General features: G+C 41.9%; 1 protein-coding gene across 7 annotated transcripts in view; it reads right to left on the minus strand.

The window, feature by feature from the left end:
• Positions 1-26,414, minus strand: part of HHAT (hedgehog acyltransferase) — a 326,701-nt gene that overhangs the window by 178,902 nt on the left and 121,385 nt on the right. For all 7 annotated transcript variants that reach the window (XM_058701854.1, XM_058701853.1, XM_058701849.1 and 4 more), the window contains one exon: positions 11,477-11,627. In XM_058701854.1, coding sequence (XP_058557837.1) covers positions 11,477-11,627 — 151 coding nt within the window. The remainder of the gene's footprint in view (positions 1-11,476; positions 11,628-26,414) is intronic.

A 26,414-nucleotide genomic window follows, 5' to 3' on the forward strand; every position in this document is an offset into this window, starting at 1 on the left:
GGAAAAGCAGATATACTTTTTCGCTACGCCTGCTGCTGGGCACCTCTACCAACTGCTCAGCGGTCAGAGCACAGAGCCATCAGTCATGGCTTTAAGCCCCAGCGGGCCAGGTGGCTTGGCACAGAGACCGCCCCCACCCTGATAATCCTCTCACAAATGCTGGTCTCTCGTTATGGAGGGAAGGGCTCTGGACAACCATTCCCAATACCCAGAAAACATCTGATTTTGGAACAGCATGTTTGAGTTGCATAGATGAGAAACTCCTACATGTGTGGATTCTTGAGGACAGCTCCTGTACCTACTCGGCGTCGTGCTGGAACAGTGCTGCGTCCCTTGTGCCAAGGCTCCATTAGAAAGTGCCTTGATAGATGGGAGAGAATTTCTCTCCTCACTTCATCTCACACCCTCCCGTCTCCTCTGACTCTTCAGCTGGGAGATCCTCAGGACACTAAGGATTTTCCCAGATTCCCAGAGCCAGCCCTAACCCTCCCCTTTTGCCATTCCTGGAGACAAGGATCACAGCCAGACCCCAAAGGTAACTCAAGTTAAGGTCTCCACTCAAACCCAGGAGAGGTGCTGGCAATTTCTTGGCTTTACTGACAGGACTTGAGTGACCAACGACCTTGAGGAAGAAAAGCACACAGACCACATTTTAGTTGCTAATGATATTGAGTCAAAGGCAAAATTCTGCCAGGCAATATTGCTGTCAAATAGGAAATGAAACACAGAAAACAGAACATACAAAACCAGCCCCTCCGATTTCTCTATGGACCAGTCTCATGGGACTGTGTGACCACACAACTATTTAAAGGAAATACACCCTGTCTCAAATACACGCATCTCACTCTGTTGTAAAAACTCACTTGAGAAATCGTGAGGAACCTAAAATTTTAGCCCTCAGGTTTTACAGTAAAATGACAGACTGCAAGAAGGGCACCTAACCCCTCCTGCAACAAGAAAAAGTAGTCTGTGAAATATACTGCTATGACAATTACTGCCACCAATTTTGTCCGCTGCCAACTAGACAAGTAATATTATTACATGCAAATTTACATCATGATGGCAATGTGTCATAAGAGGACTTGGGCTACTGCCACTACCAAGCCTCTGTGAGCCCACTTACCTCAGTCCCCTGATACAGCCCTGCTCCCCACTCCCAGCTAAAGAACCAGGGCCGTAATAACACAAGAAGCAGCCTCGCCTTAGTGCCACTCACTCGCTCACTCACTAATCAGAACCCAACTGGCACTTATAGGCTACCTGCATTGTATATCTTAATTAACTTCTTAGCAAATCTTATAGCAATATACTGCAGCTAGCAACATTTCCCACAAATGTAATGACAAATGTTGAAATGCTTCAACAGGAAGGTCACAGGCTTTCCTGAAGTCTGGTGGGCTGAGTCTCCCATGTAAATAGTCTCACTGGGAACTACCTCCCTGCAATGGGGCAGCCCTCCGTAATCCAAGAAGGTTATCTGCAGGTCACAGTCAGCTCCCAGGAGAGGTTGGGCATTCCTTCCTAACTCGGCAGAGTCCCTCATCTTTGGGCTTCTCACACACAAGGAGCAACTCTAGGGGAACAGAAGGAAGAGGGCAGAGAAGGGAAGAAGTCCACATGCAGGAAAACAAGTTGGAGAACAAATGTCTTCTGGGGACAACAAACGGTGGTGGGGTGGGAGATTCATTTTTCCTAGGTTTTTGTGACTACAGACCAGTGGCCTCTCCATCTGGTTTGTATGCCTCTAAGTCTACCTTATCAGATTGTTTGTTCTTTATCAAAAAGCCACCCTCCAGGCCCCTCCATACTTGGACTGGTTGAGCTCATCCTACCTCTGTCCCTCTGTGGCCCCATCCCCTAGGGACATCACTAAAAGCTCCCACTGAAGTTCTCCTAGGACCCAGTCCCTGTGACCCATGTGAATACTCAGATATACTTACAGCCACTCGTGGCCATTATTCAGGTAGCCTAGAGTCATGGCAAATCAGGGAGGAGGAGTCCTTAGGATTCACCTAGCCCAGTCCAGTGCCTCCTAAATTTTAATGCATATACAATGTCCCCAGGAGATCTTGTTAAAAAGTAGATTCTGATTCGGTAGGTCTTGAGGTGGGACCCAGGATCCTGCATTTCTAACAAGCTCCCAGGAGAGTCTGACGCTGCAGTTCCTCAGACCATAATTGGAATAGCAAGGATCTAAGGCAAGGCTCTTGCTAAATACAGGCATTTCCTATATTAAAGTAAAATATCATATAAAAAGTAAGTAAGGAATGGTAGTCTCCATTCCCCATAAGCTAGACACAATGACTGTATTAACAAGTATAAATATGTGTTATGATACATGAACTTCACACAAAGTACCACAGAGCAGAGGAATGCGCAATCCCCTGCTGGGTGGGAGAGGAGCACAGCTCAGCAGAAAAAGCAACACTGAAGCTGGCACTGAACTGTAGAGCGAGCGGCGTCTTGTCTGGAAAAAGGAGGAGGAGCACTGTGAGCTCTACAGCACCAGGAGGCCAGCACCAAGGTCATGGGAGTCTGTGGGTGAACCGGGTGGGCTAGACCGAGGAACAAAGACTAGTCCTGTACTGCTGTAATATAAGGTGAGTGATAAGAACTTGAAATAGTAGGTTGGAGCCAGGTTTGCATGTCATACTTAAGGATAAAACACTATTTTCAAGCAAGACAGGCAGAGAATTAGTCTTAACTTTTACCCTGAAAGCTAACAGAACAGAAAGTTCACAGTACTTAATAGAAGACAGAGTATCCATCTTGTTCAGCAGGTAAGCAGTTGGACCATATCAGAACCTTTTGTTAGCATTTCTAGAGAAAAGCCTTTGAATGTCTACTACAGTCAGGTGGATCAAAATTAAGGTGCCGGGTTTTGAACCTGTAGCTATAGCAGACTAAAATCTCAGGATTTACAAAGTGATGACACCAAACGTTTTTGCCTTTCTGCTTGGTGTAATAGGAAAAGGAAACCTACTCACTCGTGGTGCTAATTGAATGAATTTTCACATACTCCTCTATAAGCACATGCATTTATGCATCTAAACCTTTCTTACTAAAACGATTAGGGTTTAGATTTAAATACAGCAAGAATGTACTACCTACATGATCTTGGACACCTGACTTACCACTCTGGGTCTCAGACAGTGATGGTAACACCTAAATCCTTACTCAACTATACTGTTATAAGACTAAGTTAATTCAAACAGGGAATTTTTAAAAACTAAAACAATGTATTCCGTTCCCAGCAATCCCTAGTTCCTTGCCCAAGCACTCACAAATTCAGAACTATATCTAAGTGAATCAGATCTTAAAGTATTTTTCTGTGTATTAGAGAAAGAACAGCCCCCTCTACCTACAAGAGTTGGGCCATAAAGCTACCTGCCCTAGAGAAGAATATGACAGAAGAGAAGATAGGAGGAGAAAGTAGAAAACCTACCTCTTGTGACACAGTGAACTGTGGGAAGACATGGAAGAGGATAGAAGACCTCAGAAACATGTCCTAAAAGGGAAGGTTATTATACAGGTGGAGGTAAAAACCCAAGCAGAGAAGCTCTGGCTTTCCTTTCTGGTTGGAGCTGAGAGACCACCTCTACAGGATGCTCTCTACATTAGGCAGAGTGAAGGAAAGAGCCTTGCTGGCACTGCTGAGCCTCCTTCAGCAGTCTTACGGCAAGAAGAGACCAGAAGTTCCTGTATTGAAGGTAGTAAGATATGAGCCAGTAAACCTGGTTTAGGTGGTTTAGGGATACCTGTGATGAATGGCAAGTGAGCCCATTGCAAAGAGTAGTGCACAGCCTGGCTGGGGCATGGCTGAGACTTAAAGGGGTGTTCCTAGTCAAGAAGAACTGAGGTGAGGCCACATCAGGAAGAGAGGAAGTCTGAGCCCTAACCACACCATGTGGACCAGCTTCCCCTCATTAGACCACATTCCTGGGATCAGATCAGACCCACTCTCCTCTGAACCCAATTTAATGGGGGTTTTGCCCCCACCACTTCACTGAGACTGCCGTTGTCAAGGTCACCATGACATGACCTCTGTGGGAACCAACTCCAATGTCAATCCTCATTTTCCTTTACTACTTTAGGTTGGGATCTAAAGAGAAGACTAGATATGACAGAAAAAAGGAGCAATGAACTTAAAGATAAGCCAACAGAAAGTATCCAAATTGAAACACAAAGGGCGGGGGGGGGGGGGGGGAGATTTGGTGGGCAGGGTGGGGTGGGGCAAAAACCAGAACCTAGCATCAAAGAGCTGTGGGATAACATCAGACAGTCTGACACATGTGTCACTGGAGTCCCAGAAGGAAAAGAGAATGGTAGGAAAGAACTATTTGAAGAGATGATGTTCACAAATTTTCCAAAATTAATGAGATAATAAACCATAGATCTGAGACCCTCAGAGAACTCCAAACAAAGTAAATACAAAGAAAAATACACCTAAGCACATCACAGTCAAACTTCTGACACAGAAGATAAAGAGAAAATCTTGAAACCAGCCAAAGGAAAGAAAAAGCATAACATAGAGAGGAGTTACATCAGGCTTCTTGTCAGAAACTATGCAAGCCAGAGATAATGGAGAGACATCTTTAAGATACTGGGGGGAAAAAAAAACAGTCAACATATAATTCTATATCCAGTAAAGATGCAAAATAAAGACATTTTCAGAAAAAAAAGAAGTAAAAGTTCAGCCAGGAAACCAGAAGACTAAGGAAGTTCTTCAGGTAGGAGGGAGCATAATGCCAAATGGAATATTTAGATCCACACAAAGAAATTAATAGTACCAGAAATGGGCTGGGGAGAAGAGGGAATGAGGAGTTATTACTTAATGGGTATGGATTTTCTGTTGGGAAAAGTGATAAAGTTCTAGAGATGGATGGTGGTGGTGATTGCAGAATAATGTAAATGTACTGAATGCCACTAAACTGTATGCTTAAAAATGGTTAAAATGGTAAACATTATGTATATGTTACCACAATAGATGGATGCATGGATAGATAGATAAGTATGAAGGCGTTTAAAAAAATGAGATTAAAAAGCACAACTCTCGAGGCGCCTGGGTGGCTCAGTTGGTTAAGTGTCTGACTTCAGCTCATGATCTCATAGTCCCTGAGTTCGAGCCCTGCATCGGGCTCTATACCGACAGGCTCTGAGCCTGGAGCCTGCTTCAGATTCTGTGTCTCCCTCTCTCTCTATCCCTCCCACACTCTATCTCTGTCTCTCAAAAAATGAATAAATGTTTAAAAATTTTTTTTAAAAAACATAACTATCAAGATGGTAGCTTTAAATGCAACCAATACCAATAATTACATTAACTCTAAATGGTCTAAACACCCAATGTCAGAGATTGTCAATTTGGATAAAAAAGCAAAATCTAGCTCTATGCTGTCTACAAAAACCTCATTTGAATTATAATATTAAAAATAAAAAGATAAAAACATACCAAAAGAAAGTCAGAGTCAGGGCACCTAGCTGGCTCAGTCAGTTAAGCCTCCGACTTCAGCTCAGGTCCTGATCTTGCAGTTTGTGAGTTCGAGCCCCATGTCAGACAGCTCAGAGCCTGAAGCTTGCTTCAGATTCTCTGTCTCCCTCACTCTCTGCCCCTCCCCCACTTGCTCACACACTTTCTCTCTCTCTCAAAAATAAACATTAAAAAAAATTCTTTTTTTTTTTTTTCAACTTTTTTTTTGGAGGACAGAGAGAGACAGAGCATGAACGGGGGAGGGGCAGAGAGAGAGGGAGACACAGAATCGGAAACAGGCTCCAGGCTCTGAGCCATCAGCCCAGAGCCCGACGCGGGGCTCAAACTCACGGACCGCGAGATCGTGACCTGGCTGAAGTCGGACACTTAACCGACTGCGCCACCCAGGCGCCCCTAAAAAAAATTCTTTTTTAAGAAAAAGCTGGAATCACTATATTCACATCAGACAAATGAACCTCAGTCGCTTAAGCATCTGACTTTGGCTGAGGTCATAATCTCATGGTTCATGAGTTTGAGCTCCGCATCAGGCTCTCTTCTGTCAGTGCAGAGCCTATTTGGGATCCTCTGTCCCTCTCTCTCTCTCTCTGCCCCTCCCCTGCTTGCTCTCTCTCTCTCTCAAAAATAAGTATTTTTTTAAAAAAGAATACACTTATTTAAAAAAAAGAAAGAAAGAAAATCTGTGGGTTCAGTTTTTCAAAATCCCCTTGGACATAATTTTCCCATTCCAGATGACACCTACGTAGCCCTGTTAGTTTCTTCAGGAGGCTCCAAAGGTTAGCCTTATTGCTTCCTTTTACACAAGCACCACTGATTGTCCATGATCAGGGTTTCACTCCTTCCCTGCCCATTGAGAACAGAGGACAGCTGGGGGGCACCTAGGTGGTCTAGACGGCTAAGCGTCTGACTTCGGCTCAGGTCATGATCTTGCAGTTCATGGGTTTGAACTCCACTTTGGGCTCTGTGCTGACAGCTCAGAGCCTGGAGTCTGCTTTGGATTCTGTGTCTCCCTCTCTCTCTGCCCCTCCCCTGTTCATGGTCTCTCTCTCTCTCTCTCAAAAATAAATGTTAAAAAAAATTTTTAAGAACAGTGGACAGCCTCTACCTTATTCTCCTGTCCCTAAAACAATGAAGGTCCTTTAAATTTTTGTTTTGTTTTGTTTTGTTTGGTGGTGGTGGCGACGGTTGGTTGGTTTTTAGGCTCTAATGAAGAAAAATAGAAGAAATGTTTCCTTTACTCACCCCCGTTTTTTGCCAGACCCATTAAAGAAATATAAATTCCCTCTTGGATTCTAATGGAAAGTCATTCAATAGAGAAAAGATTGAAACATTCACACTTTAAAGAAAAGTTAAAGAACCTAGAATGAATGCTGTCAGAAGATGGGCCCAGAAAGAGCCTCGGTGTAACAGAGGAAATGGATAATATGGCCAAAGATGGCATTTTCTACGGCCAGAAATGCAGTTTGAATGGTAGGTTAACTACTGGAAATAAGTTGTTAGACCCCCACTTCACATGTAAGCCAATTTTTCTTTGATCTCTTCTTCAAGGGTGTGGGGGCAGGGGAGATCATGCATCTTTCACTCAGGAAATACCTGTTTGTTGAGTGACCACTATGTGTCAGGCACCATATTAGCTGACGTCTCAGGCTCAGAGCTGGACTGGAGCCTTTCCTCAGCCAGTCCCGTCATTGCCCACTGCTTCCCCAACCCACAGGCAGTGGCTTACCCACAGGCAGATTTCTCTGTCACCTCTGGCTTTGCTAGATTTTCAAGCACAAAAAAAACAAATAACAAAAAACACGAAGAAGCTACCACTTTCCAAGGAACTACTAAGCACTAGGCTCAGCCAACTGTCACATCCCCCCCTATGCGGCAAGTACTATTATTATGTCCATTTTAGAAACGAAAAGCTAGCCCGGGGCATTTTCATTATTTGCCCAAGTCACAGAGCTAGTAAGCAGCAAGCCCTTGGTTAGCAGGCTGCCTCCAAAACAAAGTGACCTCTTATTAACAGCACCTGTTCCATCCTTCCCCCTTTGTGTTCGCGCTGCCCCTGCTGCCTGTCCAGCAGTGCTGACACACGTGGTATATGTATTTCACCAACTCCATGCTTCCATCTGGCCCTGCAACTTGAAGCCAGCTATGATTCAAAGGCAGGACTACCGTAAAGCCAGCAATTTGTATAGCTAGTTTTCATCATCTACCACAGGCCTTAACCAACTCTCCATCGAGGGACCTAAACTCTTCTGTTGACCTAAAAGCTGATGCAATCAATTCCTCACTAAAAGAAGGGGCTCAGGCTCCTCCCCAGCCCCAGTCCAAAGATCTCCCCACATACTAACGTCTAGCAGTGCCCAAATTTCTATGGGATAAGCTGTGATACATGAGTTTGCCTATGAAGACCTAAGAGCATCATAATTCAAGAAAGGCAGAGGGCAAGCTGTGCGAGATGCCTGAGATAATTGAAATTGACCCATAACTCACCAGCCGCCATGGGAAATTCTATCACTTTGCACACTTTGCTTCCATAGCTAAAAATCAAATCAGGGGGACATGATCAGACTTCTAATTTGAAACCTCAGACATGCAATGTCATCTTTAATGACTCCCGGCAAAAGATGCTCATTACAGATCTCAGCCTATCTAAATTAAAACATGAAACCTAAAAATTAAGCAGAAAATTCTCAATTTCTCAGGTCTAGACGGCCACAGAAAAGTCACAAGTGAGAATACACATATTCCTTAGGGTTTTGTTACATCTGCAAATATCTGAGCAGGAATTATATGAAAGAAGGTTACTAGAAGGAAAAACAAAAACACTGAGTCCTAACATTCAGGTATGGGCCATCTAAGTGAATAGCAATTTTTCATGACCAATTTAAACTAACTAGGATGTCAAGGAATGTTATCTCTCTGTTGATGGCCAATTTCATCTGTTCTATGACGTAGTGCTCAGATTCCTCTGAAACAGTAGGCTGCTGGATTCAAGTCTTCTTTCACTGCTAAGTGAACTGAAATATGGTGCAATCAGTCAGCATGATTTTCAGGTGTGTAAGCTGCCTTTAAAATGGGAGGCTAAAAATTCATCTCTCATCATCAGCTCTAAACTTCACATTCAGTGTGGATTTTCTAGAAGGTCAGGTAACCACTGGACATTCTGCACAGCCTGTTTTTAAACCTCTTCCCTCCACTTCCTATCCACTACGCCCCGTGTGTCACCATATGAGTGGCTGCCACTGCCCAGAATAACCTGCATCACCAGCTTTCACATCTGTTCATAACTCAATTCTTCTCAGACCTATATCCAGGAAGGGGAAGAAATTCCCTGTCTGCAGCAAGGCCTCAATAGATGGCCCAGAAATATTAATGTAAAATTCGATGTAAATAGAAACTACAAATTCACAACTTTATTTTCCCTCGACGTGCATTTTACAGAGAAAGGTTAGAGACTGGGGACCAGGCCCACTGTATGGTTAGGCTACTAGAGCCTGAACACAAACATGACAAACTTTCTTTGAAGGGCAGAGGCACATCTGCAAAAAGGGAAGCTCTTTCATTCTTTTTTCAATTCGAAACTACTTCTTCTGAGCCTTAAACTGTGAGTTATAGTACAGAGTTGACCTCCCTTCCTTTCTTAATGTGGAACAGTTATTGTATGGAAACAATGAAGGCCGAGGTGTTTCTAAGTATAACTGGCAAACTAAAAATTGTGAAAGGGAAAATCTACACACCCATGTTTGCCTAGAAAAAAGCCAGGATAAAAGTCTAGGTCACTCCCAGGAAAGACCATGTTTGTTATTTCATCACATGCTCTTGTAAACACTTCCTCCTAGGACCACATCACTCCGGGGGCTCACCCAGAGCCTCCACTCACAGTAACTTGTATTACTCTGTCACCCGTTTGTCTTAAAACTGGAACTGGGAGGGAAGAGAGAGTGTTTCAACAACATGGAGTCTACACGATTTGAGTTTAGTTCTAATCAAACATGACAAAGGTCTTGGCAGATAAGCTCTCTCTGCCTTTGTTGTGTATTTACAACAGAGGGTTTGGGACCGAAAAATAATTAACTGAAATAATAAAGGACAAGAAGACACCTACTCTGAATGTGAAATAGAGTCAACAGTCTACACTGCTTCTTGTGACAATCAATGGGGCAGAGATTTATGGACAAGGAGCCTAGAGCCAGCATGCCCAGGAGTCAGAGTTTTGTTTTTTTAATTTTTTTTAATGCTTATTTATTTTTGAGAGAGAGACAGAGTGTGAGTGGGGTAGGATCAGAGAGAGAGAGGGAGACACAGAATTCCAAGCAGGCTCCACGCTCTGAGCTGTCAGCACAGAGCCTGATGAGGGACTTGAACTCACAAACCGTGAGATCATGACCTGAGCCAAAGTTGGACGCTCAACCGACAGCCACCCAGGCGCCCCATTCAGAGTTTTTTAATATGCCAATCAAGACTGGAGAAGCTCTTTAGAATAATATGCTTCCTAAGAAATGCATTAGGGCAGCATTCACAAAGAGGGAGAACAACCATGCTAGATGCACACCAGTCACTGATGATGTGACCCCAAATCATGCTGGGTCCCAACCCCCTTATTCAGTACATTACTTTCACGTAGGTCAAAAGTTAACAGAGCCTCCCAACCAGGCTCACCTTTTAACCAAGAACTACTCCATGGCCCTTGGCTAGAGAGAACCCCTTTTCTACCACTTTCCAACCCTGTCATTAAAACTGGGCAACCTATGATATTTGATGAACTAATTAAGAGCAAATCAAAGCAATTACTTAACATTACTTGCAATAACCACATGAAATTTCTAATCCCAATAAGCAAACTGAACCAATAACAACATGCATTTACAGAGGCTTAAAAAAAACTCAGCATCTATAATCAGTTATAATGGAAAACCAGGATGTCGCAGGCTATCTACCCCCTTTTTAAAAGCAACATCAGATATGGTAATATTCACTGAGCTCTTCCTCTACCCGGGCCCTGGCTCTTCTGCCTACAGAGATGAAAGACTGAAGGCGCCCTGTGAATGAGCCAGAATGGCAACTGTGGGCAGGGCCAAGCCTACGGTGAGGGAAATGGAGGTGCCTAAAAAGTGCTAATTCCCATGATTGCCCAAGTCCCCAGTCTGAGCTTCGTACATTAGGTTTGCAATTGCAAAACCAAGCCCTGTCACGTTACATACTAGAAGTGCTAAGAAACACACAGCAGCAAGCAAGCCCACCTGGAGAACAACAATAACAAACAGCAGGGGGGCTGACGGATCTTTTGGAACAAAAGCTCCGGCCAACCATAAGTTCATGGGGCAAAATCAAGAAGAGTAAGAAAACTCGCAAAACACATCTGTCTATCCATGGGCACCAAGTACAGGAATAATAAAAGGGTAAAAGCTAACATTTGTAAACATCTACTGTGTGCCAAATGCCTTAATAGCATTAGCTTATTTAATATTCAAAACAACTCTTGAATGTGGGCATTATTACCCTCACTATTATTATTACCATTTAAGAGAGAACTAAAACTTAGAGAAATTTAGTAAATTGTCCCATATCTGAGAGCTAGTAAATGCCAACAGGGACCTATGCTATTTTCCTAAGTCTGTTTTTTTTTTTTTTTAATTGACACTCCCACATATACAGAGGTCATTTTCAAGGAAAACAGAGAGCAATAAAATGGTCAGTATCTTGTAGCATATCCCAAGCTACTAAGAAACCATTGAAACACAACCCTTTGTGCATCTGTACATAAACTTGGAGAGAAACTTTATTATTTCACCTATCTTCATAGCCTGACAGTATTTTTGAGTGGTTCAGAAAGCACGGATTGCCATCCTATTAGACAGATGAAGAAATCCAAATGCCAACTGTGGTCTGAGTTGAGGGACAGAGAGTGGACAGTGGCCCAAACCCTTTGAAGCTCGCCAAGCCATGGCTCCTCCCACTGGACATCCCCAAAGGGTTTTAATAAACCAAACTACTGACCTCCACATCCCCGTGAAACTGAACATGGTGCTCACACAGCGAGGGAGGGGTGGTGGTGTGAGTCCATCCAGGCGCATGAGCAGAGCTGGGACACCAAAGAGAACCAAGTACTTCAGATAGAAAAAGATCACTTGAGCCAATGCCAGTCCTCCTGAAAGACAGAGGGACCCATCAGACACAGAGGTAAGCAGTAGAGCAATCTCCTGGGAAAGATGCACCATTCCTGAAAACACACCGTCTGTTCCCACTTCTCCACCCCTCCCTTCTCTTCTCCTTACCTCACACATTACAAAAAGTTTCCCACGTTGGTTTTGAGCAATGAGAATTTTAGATTAACAAATATTGAAAACTCCTTTATTATTGTAATGGGCAACAGGACCTCTTAGCATTGATGCTTTAACAGACACTACACTTAAAAGCATTTTATATATATACTTACGCATTTAAGTTATATATGTATATATATGTGTATACACACACACACACACACACACACACACATTATGGTTTTTTAAAAAAACTATTTGTAAGGGAAAATCCTCCCCAAATCTTTGCAAAATCTCATGAGTTCGCATCCACTAGGATGACTAAAATCAAAAAGTCAGATCAACAAGGGTTGGTGAAGATGTGGAGAAACTGGAACTGTGACATACTGCTGGCAAGAACACAAAATGGTGCAGCCACTTTGGAAAACAGCTTGGCATTTCCTGAAATTATTAAACTTAAAGTTATCATATGACCCAGCAACTCCACTCTTTGGTACATACCCTAGAGAAATTAGAAGAGATGCCCACACAGAAACCTATCCCCAAATGTTTGTAGTGGCATTATTCACAAAAGCCAAAAGATAAAAACAACCCAAATATGCATCAACAGAATAAACAAAATGTGGTAAATCCACACAATGGAACATTATGTTGCCTTACAAAGGAATGAAATACTGATATATACTACAACATGGATGAATCCTGAAACACCATGCTAAGTGAAATAAGCCAGTCATGAAAGGCCACATATTATATTCCATTCATAAGAAAGTTCAGAATAAGGTAACAGAAATACAAAGTTGATTACTGGCCCCAGCACTGGAGAGGTAGGGGATGGGATTATGGGGGAGGCAGTGGCTAAAAGGTAGGGTTTCTTTTTTTTTTTTTTTTTTTAATGTATATTATTTTTGAGAGAGAGACAGAGAGCAAGCAGGGAGGGACAGAGAGAGAGACAGACAGACAGACAGAACTGGAAGCAGGCTGCAGGCTCTTAACTGTCAGCACAGAGCCTGACACGGGCCTTGAACTCACAGACTGCATGCAAGATCATGACCTGAGCTGAAGTCAGATGCTTAACCGACTGAGCCACCCAGGCGCCCAGGGTAGGGTTTCTTTTTGAGGTGATGAAAATATTATAAAATTGCCAGTGATGATAGTTGCACATATCTGTGCATATACTAAAAGCCACTGAATTGTATACTTTAAGTGGGTGAATTGTACGGTATGTGAACTAGATCACAACAAAGCTATTAACAAAAAAGCAAAACAAAACAAAATAAACCCCAGGAGAGCCCCAAGCTACAATGGTCTCTTGGCCTAAATTGAGCCTTTCCAGAATGAGAAGAACACAGGATGTGGACACTGGGCAAGATGTGACGTCTGAGACACATGCTCTGGCCCACACAGGCCTCTGCCTGTCCCCAGTGGGAACGACCTGCTTCTGCAGCTGGGGCTTGGGGTGCTCTACCAACCACCACCTCTCCTCTGGCTCCCTGTCTGGCCACTTTGACCTCTGTGCCCTATGCCCGATGGGGTACCATGGATCTGGGCCAGATACTGGCCCCCATTCACACTGGCCTCAGCACATAGGTGAGGAGATGTGGCGGGTTTGTCAGAGCAGTGCTCACAAGGAGAAGGTTGTGGGCAAAGTGTATGTGGAAGCCCTTGAGAAGATAACCAGCAGCCACGTGCTGTCCAACCTCAAGAGCGCCTTCTCCAGTGTGTGGGAAATACTGCAGGGCAGGTTGGTGCAGCTGAGCAGGATTATCTGTGGGATATTCAGAAGGAAGTAACTAAGCTTTAAAGAAGTACTAGCAGAAAACATTATTGTTTGGATCTTTCCATATTATACAAAGATCTTGGAAAGAATGTCACTACAATGGAGAGTGGCTGTAAATGGCAATTCTGTGCCAGAAGAAACACATAAGTCTGAATATACAGTTTGGGCAAAAGCAAATGGTGGTTTAAATCTGAAAGCCAGGGGCGCCTGGGTGGCGCAGTCGGTTGGGCGTCCGACTTCAGCCAGGTCACGATCTCGCGGTCTGTGAGTTCGAGCCCCGCGTCAGGCTCTGGGCTGATGGCTCAGAGCCTGGAGCCTGTTTCCGATTCTGTGTCTCCCTCTCTCTCTGCCCCTCCCCTGTTCATGCTCTGTCTCTCTCTGTCCCAAAAATAAATAAACGTTGAAAAATAAATAAATAAATAAATAAATAAATCTGAAAGCCACATGTCCTACAAGGAAAGAACCAAATAATCACTCTGTCTCCTTCCCAATCAGCAAACAGGTTCTTGAGACTTTGGAAACCAGACTACAAACATACGTGTTAAAAGAGTTGGGTATAAAATAGTAGCATTCTTGGATGTGTCTGATAGCAGTCAAGAAAGAAAAGCTGATGTGTGTGTGTATATGTCTTAAGTGTGTATATATACACAGTCATCAAGAAGCGGGACATATGTGCTAGCAACGCCATCTAAAAAGTGGGAGCATAAAACCACACTGAATGGGAAAGAAATCTATTCCACTGGCCAAGATGGCAATGAAGGGGACTCTAAAATACTCTAAAATGAACCACCAGACTCTAGTCAGAAAATTCCAAGAGCTAAAAGAGGCAGGGCACAAATTAAAGGGCACAAAGCCTCCAAAACTGAAGAAGTGAAGGCATTTGAAGACCCAGGGAAGACTGTGCAAGGTTACAGCCACTGGGAGCTCTTTTACATATGAAACATCAGAAACTTCTTTCCCCCATTAACAGGCTGCAAGATCAGGGAGAACAAGCTACTTCCTTCCCAAATACTGCCTTCAATGTGATGCGGGTTTTGTACACTTAGCACGTATGAGGCACAGGAATTAAAATCTGTCAGATTCTTGGGGCACCTGGGTGGCTTAGCTGGTTAAGTGTCCAACTTCGGCGCAGGTCATGATCTCATGGTTTGTGGGTTCAAGCCCTGTGTCAGGCTCTGCACTGACAGCTCAGAGGCTGGAGCCTTTTATGGATTCTGTGTCTCCCTCTTTCTGCCCCTCCCCTACTCATGCTCTGTCTCTGTCTCTTTCTCTCTCTCAAAAATAAACAAATTTTTTTAAAAAGCCCTTAAGATTTTTTAAATGGTCTATTCCATTTAAATACTCTATAATATCAATTCTAGCATCCTTTCATCTATATCATGCATGAGGAAGTAGCATTAACACTGCTATTACACACTACCTTACAGGTGTTTTTGTACTTACCTGTATTTTCTACCACACTGCAGATTGCTCAAAGCCCATGACCACATGATTGAACATCAGGAGTTTTAATAGCACATGCCCAAAAAAGAAGAGCTTGTCCAGTGAGAAGTTCTTCCCATGGATAAAGGTAAGGGTCCAAACTGTACTGGATCCTCTTAAACTGTTAGATTCCCCTATAGACTCAAACAACTTAGCATCTGCCTAATGAAAAGTCTTTATGAACCCAGAATGGGTCAAGCTGTGTCTTACCAGAGTCTGCCAAGGATTGGGGAGAATTTGCCACAGACTGGAAAAGAGGCCCCTGGACTCTGTTGACTGGCCAGCTGCATAGCTACCATCTTTGTACAGTCAAGCCCTGCCCTCAAGACTCTCATAGTCAGTTTAAGACACTGATTCTAGATTCACTCTGTTTCAAGAAGCATGCTGTCTCTGCATTGTTTTCTGTGCCCACCTGCTTATGTGCCCTGACTCACTGCTGCACTCCAACCTCCAGCCTATGCTGGGCTCTCACCTCCATCCATGGCCTGACTTTATCCCTGTACCTTTTCTGCTCCAAGGAAAATAACCCCAGCCACTTTTAACTTATCTATATCTAATCTACTCTAGATTTTGCTTAAATGCTCCATGACTAAGTCAGTGCAGATTCAGGCAAACTAGACATTTTGTAAAAGTTTCTTCTTATATTAAGTTCTTTATAACACTGTCTCATGCCTACAGTTAACAATACTGTATTCTACATTTTTTAAACAGATCTCGGAGTAAGTGTTCTAGCACAGTTTTTTAAGAACCTTTTATTATATAAGACCTAGGATAAGAATCAGATGTATAAAGATTAATCAAGAAGATCTGAACAAACCAATTACCAGCAAAGATATTAAATCAATAATTTAAAAACTCCCAACAAACAAAAGTCCAGGACCAGATAGCTTCAGAGGCAAATTCTAGCAAACGTTTAAAGAATTAATACCCATTCGTCTCAAATTATTCCAAAAAATAGAAAAGGAAGAAAAACTTCCAAATTCATTAACCTGATACCAAAACCTCACAAAGACACCACACAAAAAAAAAGAGAACTAAAGGCCAAAATCTCCAATGAACACAGATGCAAAAATCCTTCACAAAAATACTACCAACCAAATCCAACAATACTTTAAAAAAATCATTCACCATGATCGAGTGGGATTTATTCGTAGGTTGCAAGAGTGGTTCAATATTCACAAACCAATGTGATACATCACATCAATATGAGAAAGGGTAAGAACCATATGATGATTTCAGTAGACAAAGAAAAAGCATTTGACAAAGTACAACATCCATTCATGATAAAAACCCTTAACAAAGTAGGTTTAGAAGGAACATACTTCAACATAATAAAGGCCAGTTATGAAAAACCCACAATATCATCCTTAATGAGAACAACTGAGAGTTTTTCCCCTAAGGTCAAGAACAAGACAAGGATGTCTGCTGTTACTGCTCCTATTCAACATGGTACTGGAAGTCCTAGCTTCAGCAATCAGATAACAAAAAGAAAGAAAAGGCATCCAAATCGGCAAAGACGGAACAAAATTTTACCATTTGCAGATGACATAATGCTCCACACAAAAACCCGGAAAGACTCCACCAAAAAATGGCTAGAACTGATAAACAAATTCAGTGAAGTCCCAGGATACAAAATCAATGTACAGAAAGCTGTTGCATTTCTATACACCAATAATGAAGCAGCAGAAAGAGAAATTAAGAAAATGATCCCATTTATAATTGCACCAAAAACAATAAGATACCTAGGAACAAAACTAACCAAAGAAGTGAAAGATCTGTACTCTGAAAACTATAAAACACTGATAAAAGAATCTGAAGATGATCAAAAATGGAAAGACATTCTAGGCTCACGGATTGAAATAACAAATATCGTTAAAATGTCTATACTACCCAAAGCAATCTATACATTTAATGCAATCCCTAACCAAATACCACCAGCATTTTTCACAGAGCTAGAATCAACAATCCCAAAACTTGTATGGAACCACAAAAGACCCTGAGAGCAATCTTGAAAAATAAAAGCAAAGCTGGAGGCATCAAAATTCTGGACTTCAAGTTATAAAGCTGTAGTAATCAAAACAGTATGGTACTGGCACGAAAATAGACACACACATCAATGGGACAGAATAGAACACCCAGAAATCAACCCACAATTATATGGTTAATTAGTCTTCAACAAAGAAGGAAAGGATGTCCAATATAAAAAAGAATGTCCCTTCAATAAATGGTGTTGGGAAAACTGAACTACTTTCTTACACCATACACAAAAATAAACTCAAAATGGATGAAAACCTAAACGTGAGACATGAAACCATAAAAATCCTAGAAGAGAACCCAATAACTTCATTGACATCGGCCACAGCAACTTTTTTCTAGATAGGTCCCCTGAGACAAAAGAATCAAAAGCAAAAATAAACTACTGGGACTACCTCAAAATAAAAAGCTCCAGCACAGCAAAGGAAACAATCAACAAAACTAAAGCACAGCCTACAGAATGGGAGAAGATATTTGCAAATGACATATCCAATAAAGGGTCAGTATCCAAAATACACAAAGAGCTTATAAAACTCAACACCCAAAAAACAAATAATCCATTAAAACATAGGCAGAAAACATGAACAGACATTTCCCCAAAGAAGATATCCAGATGGCCAACAGGCACATGAAAAGATGCTCATCATCACTTACCATCAGAGAAATGCAAATTACAGCCAAAATGATCTATCACCTTACACCTGTCAGAATGGCTAAAATCAACAACATAAGAAACAGCAGGTATTGGAGAAGATGTGGAAAGAGGGGAATCCTCTTACACAGTTGGTAGAATGCTAACTGGTGCAGTCACTCTGGAAAATAGTATGAAGGTTCCTCAAAAAAATAAAAATAGAACTACCCTACGATCCATCAACTGCACTACTGGGTATTTACCTAGAAAATACAAAAATACTCATTCAAAGGGATACCTGCACATTTTTTCTACAATATATTTAAGCAGTAATATTTACAATAGTCAAGATGTGGAAGCAGCCCATGTGTCCAACTGATGAATGGATAAAGAAGATGTGGTATAAGATGTAAAAGATCTGTATGCTGAAAACCATAGAAAGCTTATGAAGGAAACTGAAGAAGATACAAAGAAATGGAAAAACATTCCATGCCCATGGATTGGAAGAATAAATGTTGTTAAAATGTCAATACTACCCAAAGCAATCTACACAGTCAATGCAATCCCAATCAAAATTGCACCACCATTCTTCTCGAAGCTAGAACTAGCAATCCTAAAATTTGTATGGAACCACAAAAGACCCCGAATAGCCAAAGTAATATTGAAGAAGATGACCAAAGTGGGAGGCATCACAATCCCAGACATTAGCCTCTACTACAAAGCTGTAAACATCAAGACAGTATGGTACTGGAACAAAAACAGACACATAGACCAATGGAATAGAATAGAGACTCCAGAATTGGACCCACAAATGTATGGCCAACTAATCTTTGACAAAGCAGGAAAGAATATCCAATGGAAAGAAGACAGTCTCTTTAACAAATGGTGCTGGGAGAACTGGACCGCAACATGCAGAAGAATGAAACTAGACCACTTTCTTACACCATTCACAAAAATAAACTCAAAATGGATGAAGGACCTGAATGTAAGACAGGAAACCATCAAAACCCAAAAGGAGAAAGCAAGAAAAAACCTCTCTGACCTCAGCCACAGCACTTTCTTACTTGACACATCTCCAAAGGCAAGGGAACTAAAAGCAAAAGTGAACTATTGGGACCTCATCAAGATAAGAAGCTTCTGCACTGCAAAGGAAATAATCAACAAAACTAAAAGGCAACCGACAGAATGGGAAAAGATATTTGCAAATGACATACAGGATAAGGGGCTAGTATCCAAAATCTAGAAAGAACTCACCAAACTCCACACCTGAAAAACAAATAATCCAGTGAAGAAATGGGCAGAAGACATGAATAGACACTTCTCTAAAGAAGACATCCAGATCGCCAGCAGGCACATGAAAAGATGCTCAATGTCGCTCCTCATCAGGGAAATACAAATCAAAACCACACTGAAATACCACCTCATGCCAGTCAGAGTGGCTAAAATGAACAAATCGGGAGACTATAGATGCTGGAGAGGATGTGGAGAAACAGGAACCCTCTTGCACTGTTGGTGGGAATGCAAATTGGTGCAGCCACTCTGGAAAATAGTGTGGAGGTTCTTCAGAAAATTAAAAATAGACCTACCCTATGACCCAGCAATAGCACTGCTAGGAATTTACCCAAGGGATACAGGAGTACTGATGCATAGGGGCACTTGTACCCCAATGTTTACAGCAGCACTTTCAACAACAGCCAAATTATGGAAAGAGCCTAAATGTCCATCAACTGAGGAATGGATAAAGAAGATGTGGTTTATATATACAATGGAATACTACTTGGCAATGAGAAAGAATGACATCTGGCCATTTGTAGCAACGTGGATGGAACTGGAGAGTGTGATGCTAAGTGAAATAAGTCAGGCAGAGAAAGACAGATACCATATGTTTTCACTCTTATGTCGATCCTGAGAAACTTAACAGAAGACCAGGGGGGAGGGGAAGGGGGAAAAAAAGTTACAGAGAGTGAAGGAGGCAAACCATAAGAGACTATTAAATACTGAAAACAAACTGAGGGTTGATGGAGGGTGGAGGAGAGGGGAAAGTGGGTGATGGGCATTGAGGAGGGCCCCTGTTGGGATGAGCACTGAGTGTTGTATGGAAACCAATTTGACAATAAATTATAAAAAAAAAAAAACTGCCAGAGAAAGTTTACCAACAAACTAGTTTCTGAGAGTGCACTAGGGCATAATAATAACAGCTACTGATGATTAAGCACTTACTATGTCTATATGCCAAGCAGTTTGCCATCATCAGATTTCATTTTCAGAACATACCTCTCTGTGGATATTATTACCACCCACATTTCACAGACAGGGACTTGGACATAGAAAGTTCACAAAACTTGAGTAAGAGCACACACCACTAATAAGTAGTAGAGTCATGACTTGAATTTGGGTCTGCTGCCTCAGTGCACCATATTTACTAGACTCACATACAAATCTGAGAGCAGACTTGACAGAAGAGAGTTCGTGAGAAGCAGACCAGATGGGCAGGATAATGACGGGGCTGTTACAGGCAGCCGAAGAAGATATTCCAAGCAGGAAAAAAAATGCAGAGACAGAGCTCTATAGACCCTTAGGAAAGCCAGCTTCAAGGAGCACACTGTAAGCAAAGATGCCCAAGAAACAAACACACAAGGTAGTATGCTGTGGTAAGCAACTCCAGATTCGTAGGTCTGAGAATTCTGATCCTCTTAGCATCAGAATGAGTGTGTTATTAATTCAGAGAGTTTACCTCCCAAAATGCTTAATCTTTGGACATATTGAAAAGTCTAATTTTGAAGGCTTTCTTCCTACTAGGTTTAAATCTAGGTTAAGTCTTAACCTGTTTCTGGGCAGGGGAATAGAATATTAATTCCTATTTGCCCAATCTCTTTAATTATAAACTGTTAACATCACAGGGGGGAAGGCTATAGTCACAATAAATCACACTTAAGGTCAAAATAATTGTTTAGCAAAAATATTGAATACTTCACAAAACATATCTTAAAGTAAAATCAAGGTGTTCCAGAAGCATTTTTATATGGCAAAATAAATTTTTAATCTTTTTTTCAAAACTGACTATAGTAGCATAACAGAACAGGTCCTTCCCTATCCCAAACTGTGCAGGGAAAAAAAACCCTATGCAGAAGCAAAGCACGCGTGTCCACGTGTACACACGTATACACACACACACACACACACACACACACACAAACGCCACATAAGATTTAATGAAGTAAGGTAGGAACAGGAGGAGATTTATAAAGAGCCAAATGACCCAAAAATTCTAAAGAGCAAATTTTCAGGTGAAGACCAGGTATAGATTACAGTTTGAATTTTGATGCTTCCCTATGAAGCATCTACTGGGCAAAGTTGCCCAGTAGAAGCACTCTGTAAAATCTATGTGCAAAAAGAACTAGAAATCAACTACTAATTATTCTCCTGCAAATCCTTCAAGGAACAAAGAATCCCTCTAGAAAGCAGACAACAGCCTCCTGAAAGTATTCAACAAATTCATATTTCCACACATCAACTTTGTAGAAAGACCCACCTATTGTATGTCATCTGAGAAGGCACCTGTACACTAAATAACCTGGGCATAAAAACGGGTTAAGTAGGGTCAGCAGAAATTACAGCATTCTCAGGGATGTTGGGGATGGGAGGAAAGGGAATAGTTGGGCGTTCCAATAATAACCATAGTGCCACTTGCTGCTTCTTATAAAGCTCCATCAAGCAGGCATCTCTTCCATTCTTAAGCAGGCACCATGAAATTACCCTCACACCACATGGAGTATCTGTAATTGAACAGTCAAGTTCCACAGTAGTAAATCCCAGAGAAGTGCTGGGTTCACACTGCATTAAACTCCAATCACCTCGGGGTTCTAATCCAAGGAGAGAATTCATAAAAATTAATTTTTTCTATTGCATCTTAACAAACCTTAGAGTTTGTTAATGCCTCCAAAGGAAGAGAAGAGAATCTCATGCTATCTGACATGTGTCTGTGTCCCCACTTTTCAAAACAGACATCAGATGTCAAATGCCTTATCCCTCTCCCCTTGTTGTGATATTGCAGAAGGAGAAAAAGAAAATAAATGACTCGGTTAGCATTTCATTACCATTTAGATAGGTGCACAGACGTTATTTCAACAACAGCTGGCACTTAAACAATGAGCTAAAACCCTCTGACTGCATGCACTCAGGAGATGGGTCCCTAAACTCCCAACCACTGAGCAGTTGACATTTCAAACAGGACTCTAACGTACACTCCCCAGAGCTTTATTCTATCTTTACCATGGAAAACCAACTACCTTTCAACCATTTTCACTTTCTCACTTCTTCACTCACTCTCAAATCCCTTAGAAAGCTCTTTTTTATCCCCATCATCTCCTATACCTCAATCTACGTGAGACACCATTCTATAAAGAACCCAAAAAATGTGACCTTTTTGATCTCTTTTAAAGAAAAACCATAAGTTACCACCATATAGTTACAGTCTGTCATATTTTGTCTTCATAGAAGATTCTGATGTTCAAAAGAAAACAGCCCAATATTTGGCTAAACCATGGAATGCACAGCACCAAGAGAGAAGCTATTGTGAACTACAGACTTTGTGTGATAATGGGGTGTCAAAGTGGGTTCATCAGTTTTAATTAATGTACCCTCTCTGATGGCAGGTGTTGACAGTGAGGGAGGCTGTGCATGTGGGGGGTTGGTGGGGTATTAGGAAATCTCTGTACCTTCCATTTCACTGTACTTCCATTTCAATTACCTCAATTTCACTATAAACCTTAAACTGCCACAAAAAAATAAAGTCTTTTTTAAAAAGAAAGAAAACAGTAGTTACTACCTTTTAGAGATACTACTGAAATATTTACGGATAACGATAAGATGTCTGGGATTTGCTTCACAATGATGTGGGAGAGCGTACAGATTAATGAAAATTGGCCATGAGTTGGTAATTGTTGAACGTGAGTGATGAATACATGGAGGGGTTAATTATGTTAAGGTCTTTAATCTTCTAAAATACAAAGTTTTAAAAGGGGTGGTATTAAGAGTCCCCACCTGAACCATGAATTTTAGCCAGGAATATTCAACTTCGTCCTCACACACCAACCAAATGCATCTGCAAGGACAGTGAGCAAAATGGACTCATGTCAGCATAATCCCACCTCCTTGCTCACTCTATAAGCACAGAAAAAAAGGAAAGTGGAAAGGAGAGGCAAATTAGAGGAAGGAGAAGGGGGAAAATGCCATGAAGTAGAATAACGAACTTGCTTATTATCAGACCTTGTATCACTGGGAATTGGCGGCCTGTGAAGTGGGTCTCTGATAGCAAGATGCCCCGCCATGATCTTCATCAATTACAACAGTGTTTCCCAAGTTTATCTGCTCTTAAGAATCAACTGGGATAATTCATCACAGAAATTCCCAGGCTTCTCCTGGACAGATTCTGATTTAATAGGTTGGGTCAGAGTTCTGAAATCTGAATGCAAAACAAGTAAAATGGGATTACATACTGATAAGCCCATCATAAATATCATATGTCCAAAATGCATTTATTACACCTCATCTACCAAATACCATAGCTTAGCCTAGCCTGCCTTAAATGTGCTCAGAACACTTACACTAGCCTACAGTTGAACCAAATCATCTAGCACAAAGCTTATATAAAGTGTTGGCTATTTCACACATTTGACTGCATGCTCTACTCAAAGTAAAGAACAGCACGGCTCTAAGTGTGTCGGTTGTTTACCCTCGTACTCGCGTGGCTGGCTCAGAACCGTGTCTCGCTGCTGATGCCCAGCGTCACTAGACCGCACACCGCACACCACACGGGATACTGCCAGCTCGGGAAAAGATCAAAATTCACAACTCAAAGTATGGTTTCTACTGAATGCTGTCCATTGCTTTTGTACCACCCTAAAGTCAGAAAGTGTTAAGTCAACCCGTTGTAACTCAGGAGCCATCTGTACTAGGAAGTTATGTTCAGTCAAGTCTGAGAAATTCCAAGTTCAAAGATCCACACCCTACTTCCCTTTCCCCCACTTGTGAAAATATACATCAAAGTATAGCGATTTTGGGGGGGGGGGGAAGGGTAAGATTACCTTTCTGTTGTGGTTCATTTATATTTTTCTGACTTTCGTGTAGAGAAAGGAAAAGGACGTCTCTCCTGCCCAATCTGTTTGCTGAATGCCAGAACTTCAAAGGCAATGTTCCAAACTCACTCTGACATTCATCACTTAGTTATCCAAAAAGAGAACATGCAGAGAATTTTAAAGGAAAATCTTGTGCCATGGGATTGACCTTTAATTTTATTAGCTAAAGGCTGCTATAATTTTGACAACCACAACTTAACTGGGAAGAAACAACATTCTGCTAGCCTGAGGGGAGATCAGCAGTCACTCAGGCATGATCTAATGCTCTCGTTAGAGGAACAAAGACCCAAGCCCCCCTGTAGAGTTTTTGCTAAAATAAATACCTCCACAAAAAGTTGTGCTACAGACAACTCTTTGCAAAGCTGAATTCCATAATGTAATGAGTAGTGTAAGAGGAAAAAACCAAAATCACTGCCAGTTATCAAAGCTTCCTCAAAGGATAAATCCTCAGGTAATTCTCAAATCTGCTAGCACTTCAGGGGGAAAAAACTGTCAAAAGTAACTAGGGTATGTTTATATATGTTATCTATATATTTATTTAATCTGTAGATTCATGATAACATTTTCCCTCTGTGACAGTTGAGCTGTGATAGTCCTTGAGGGATATGAAAATGATTTAAAATTTACCAATTATAAAAGATGTTAAATGATTCTTTTTAACCCTTCAGAACAGGAAGGTTGCACTCCAAGCACCTTCCCTTTCACAGGAAAACAAATGTTTGAAAAGCAGGACATGTCCAAGTCACCAGCAATCTGTGGATCTTCTACACATCATCTGCTCCAATAGCTTTAATAGCCACCCATTCGCTACCGAATCCCAAATACATATTGTTAACACTGATTTGTCTCCTAAATTCCAAAACTGTAGGTCCGATCACCCCTGGACATCTCCACTTCCACACCCCTGGCCCCACATGGTATCTGGCACCCAACATGTGCCTAGTGAAGGTTCGGAGATGAATGAGAGGGTAATGATTCCTTCTGGAGGCTTCCTGAAACTTTGTTGAATTAATTTGCATTAAATGGCCATCGGTTTTTCAAAGATCACAATTAGATTTGAGGAAGGCTCATACTTAAATAATACTTCACAATCATCAAGCCCATCTAAACTTCCTTAATATGCTTGGTGATACAAAATTAGTGACAGTTCAGGACAAGAACACTCAATTTCATTCTCCTAATCAAAAGTAATTCATTATACTAGTGGGGGGGTGGAGGAAGGCATCAAAATCTGAGGGAGTAGGGAAAGTAGCCCAGAAGTGAGCTGTTTTGGAGGAAGAGTCAGCTGGATGGAGGAAGCCTCAAGCAATGATGTGTGCCCGGCATGAAGATATGAAATGGCCCCGTATGCTGGGGAGGGGGCCCAGAGCATGTGCAGTAATGGTGACGTGGCTTCAGCAAGCAGTAAGAAAAGCATGGTCAGAAAGGGTCATGCTGGTCGGCTGAAAAGCACAACTTGATAGTAAAAGACCTGAGAAAGCAAGCAAGGATGTGAGATGGATGTGTTTTTGTGTTGGAGAAAGACTGATCTGTAAGAGAACAGGGGATGGTTTTTGTTTATGGCAGAAAAAGGACAGGGGAGCAGATGGAGCAGCATGGTGGGAGAACAGTCAGAGTTTCAGGCAGAGGAACCAGGGAGCTCCAGTTGTCAACTGTAAGTTGCCTGTGTGGCTTTCCTCCAAACATTTATTAAAGTGCTCTCGTGTACACAAATGCTTTGTGTGAACAGACCTGTGTGTGTGTGCGCGCGCACGCACAAATCAAGAAAAAGAACCAAGTACCACGCGACAGGGCAATGCACAGCAGGGACAGTCCTTAAACAGAACTGATTCCACAAGGGAGGAGAGGCAGAGGAGGCCATGAGCTGGCAGTCTCAGGAGAGCACTGGGCTCTGCTCAGTTCAGGGAACAAGGAGTCATGTCCACTTGATCTAGAAATTAAGGAGCTGGGAGACTCTCACTGCTGAAACTCAGTGACAATCTGATCTACGGCCTGTATATAAAAATGTGCTCTACATAAAATCTGGAAACTAGAATATATTAAAAATTTTTAATTTTGCAGAGGAGTTTCACAAGAACTTAAAAGCACGAAGACTCAGGGATGTCACGACAACTGGGATGACAATGGCTACTTGGGCGGACCTCTTTCTGGGCCAGAAGCACCACTACCACCTGACATTATAAATTGCCCGGGAAGCTGAGTGTTAGACGGAAAAGATTTTGTCTAATTTGCACTGCTCAGACTACCTAGCTTTTACTGCCACCTCCTGGTCCTTTCCAGTACGACTACTCTGAACTAGGGACACTGATAGCCACACATACACACACACACACACACACACACACACACAATCAATTGCTGCGTTCAAGAATCTCCAGACAGGGCATCAAATTAAACCATGACCACATTGCAAATGGAAAGCTGTGAAACCTGGTGGGAGCCCCTGGACAAGGCGTTGTACAATGATAAAGTCACCCCAGCCAGGCTGATCTCCCCCAGGGCCGTCAGCACCCTGAGAGCTGATCAGAGTCAGGAGGTATTTGCATAATAAACCAAGCTCATGGAGACAAATCTATAACACCAGAAAAATGCCAATCTGCCAATTAAG

Source organism: Neofelis nebulosa, chromosome 15 (assembly GCF_028018385.1).
Source record: "Neofelis nebulosa isolate mNeoNeb1 chromosome 15, mNeoNeb1.pri, whole genome shotgun sequence".
Classification (NCBI taxonomy): Eukaryota; Metazoa; Chordata; class Mammalia; order Carnivora; family Felidae; genus Neofelis; species Neofelis nebulosa.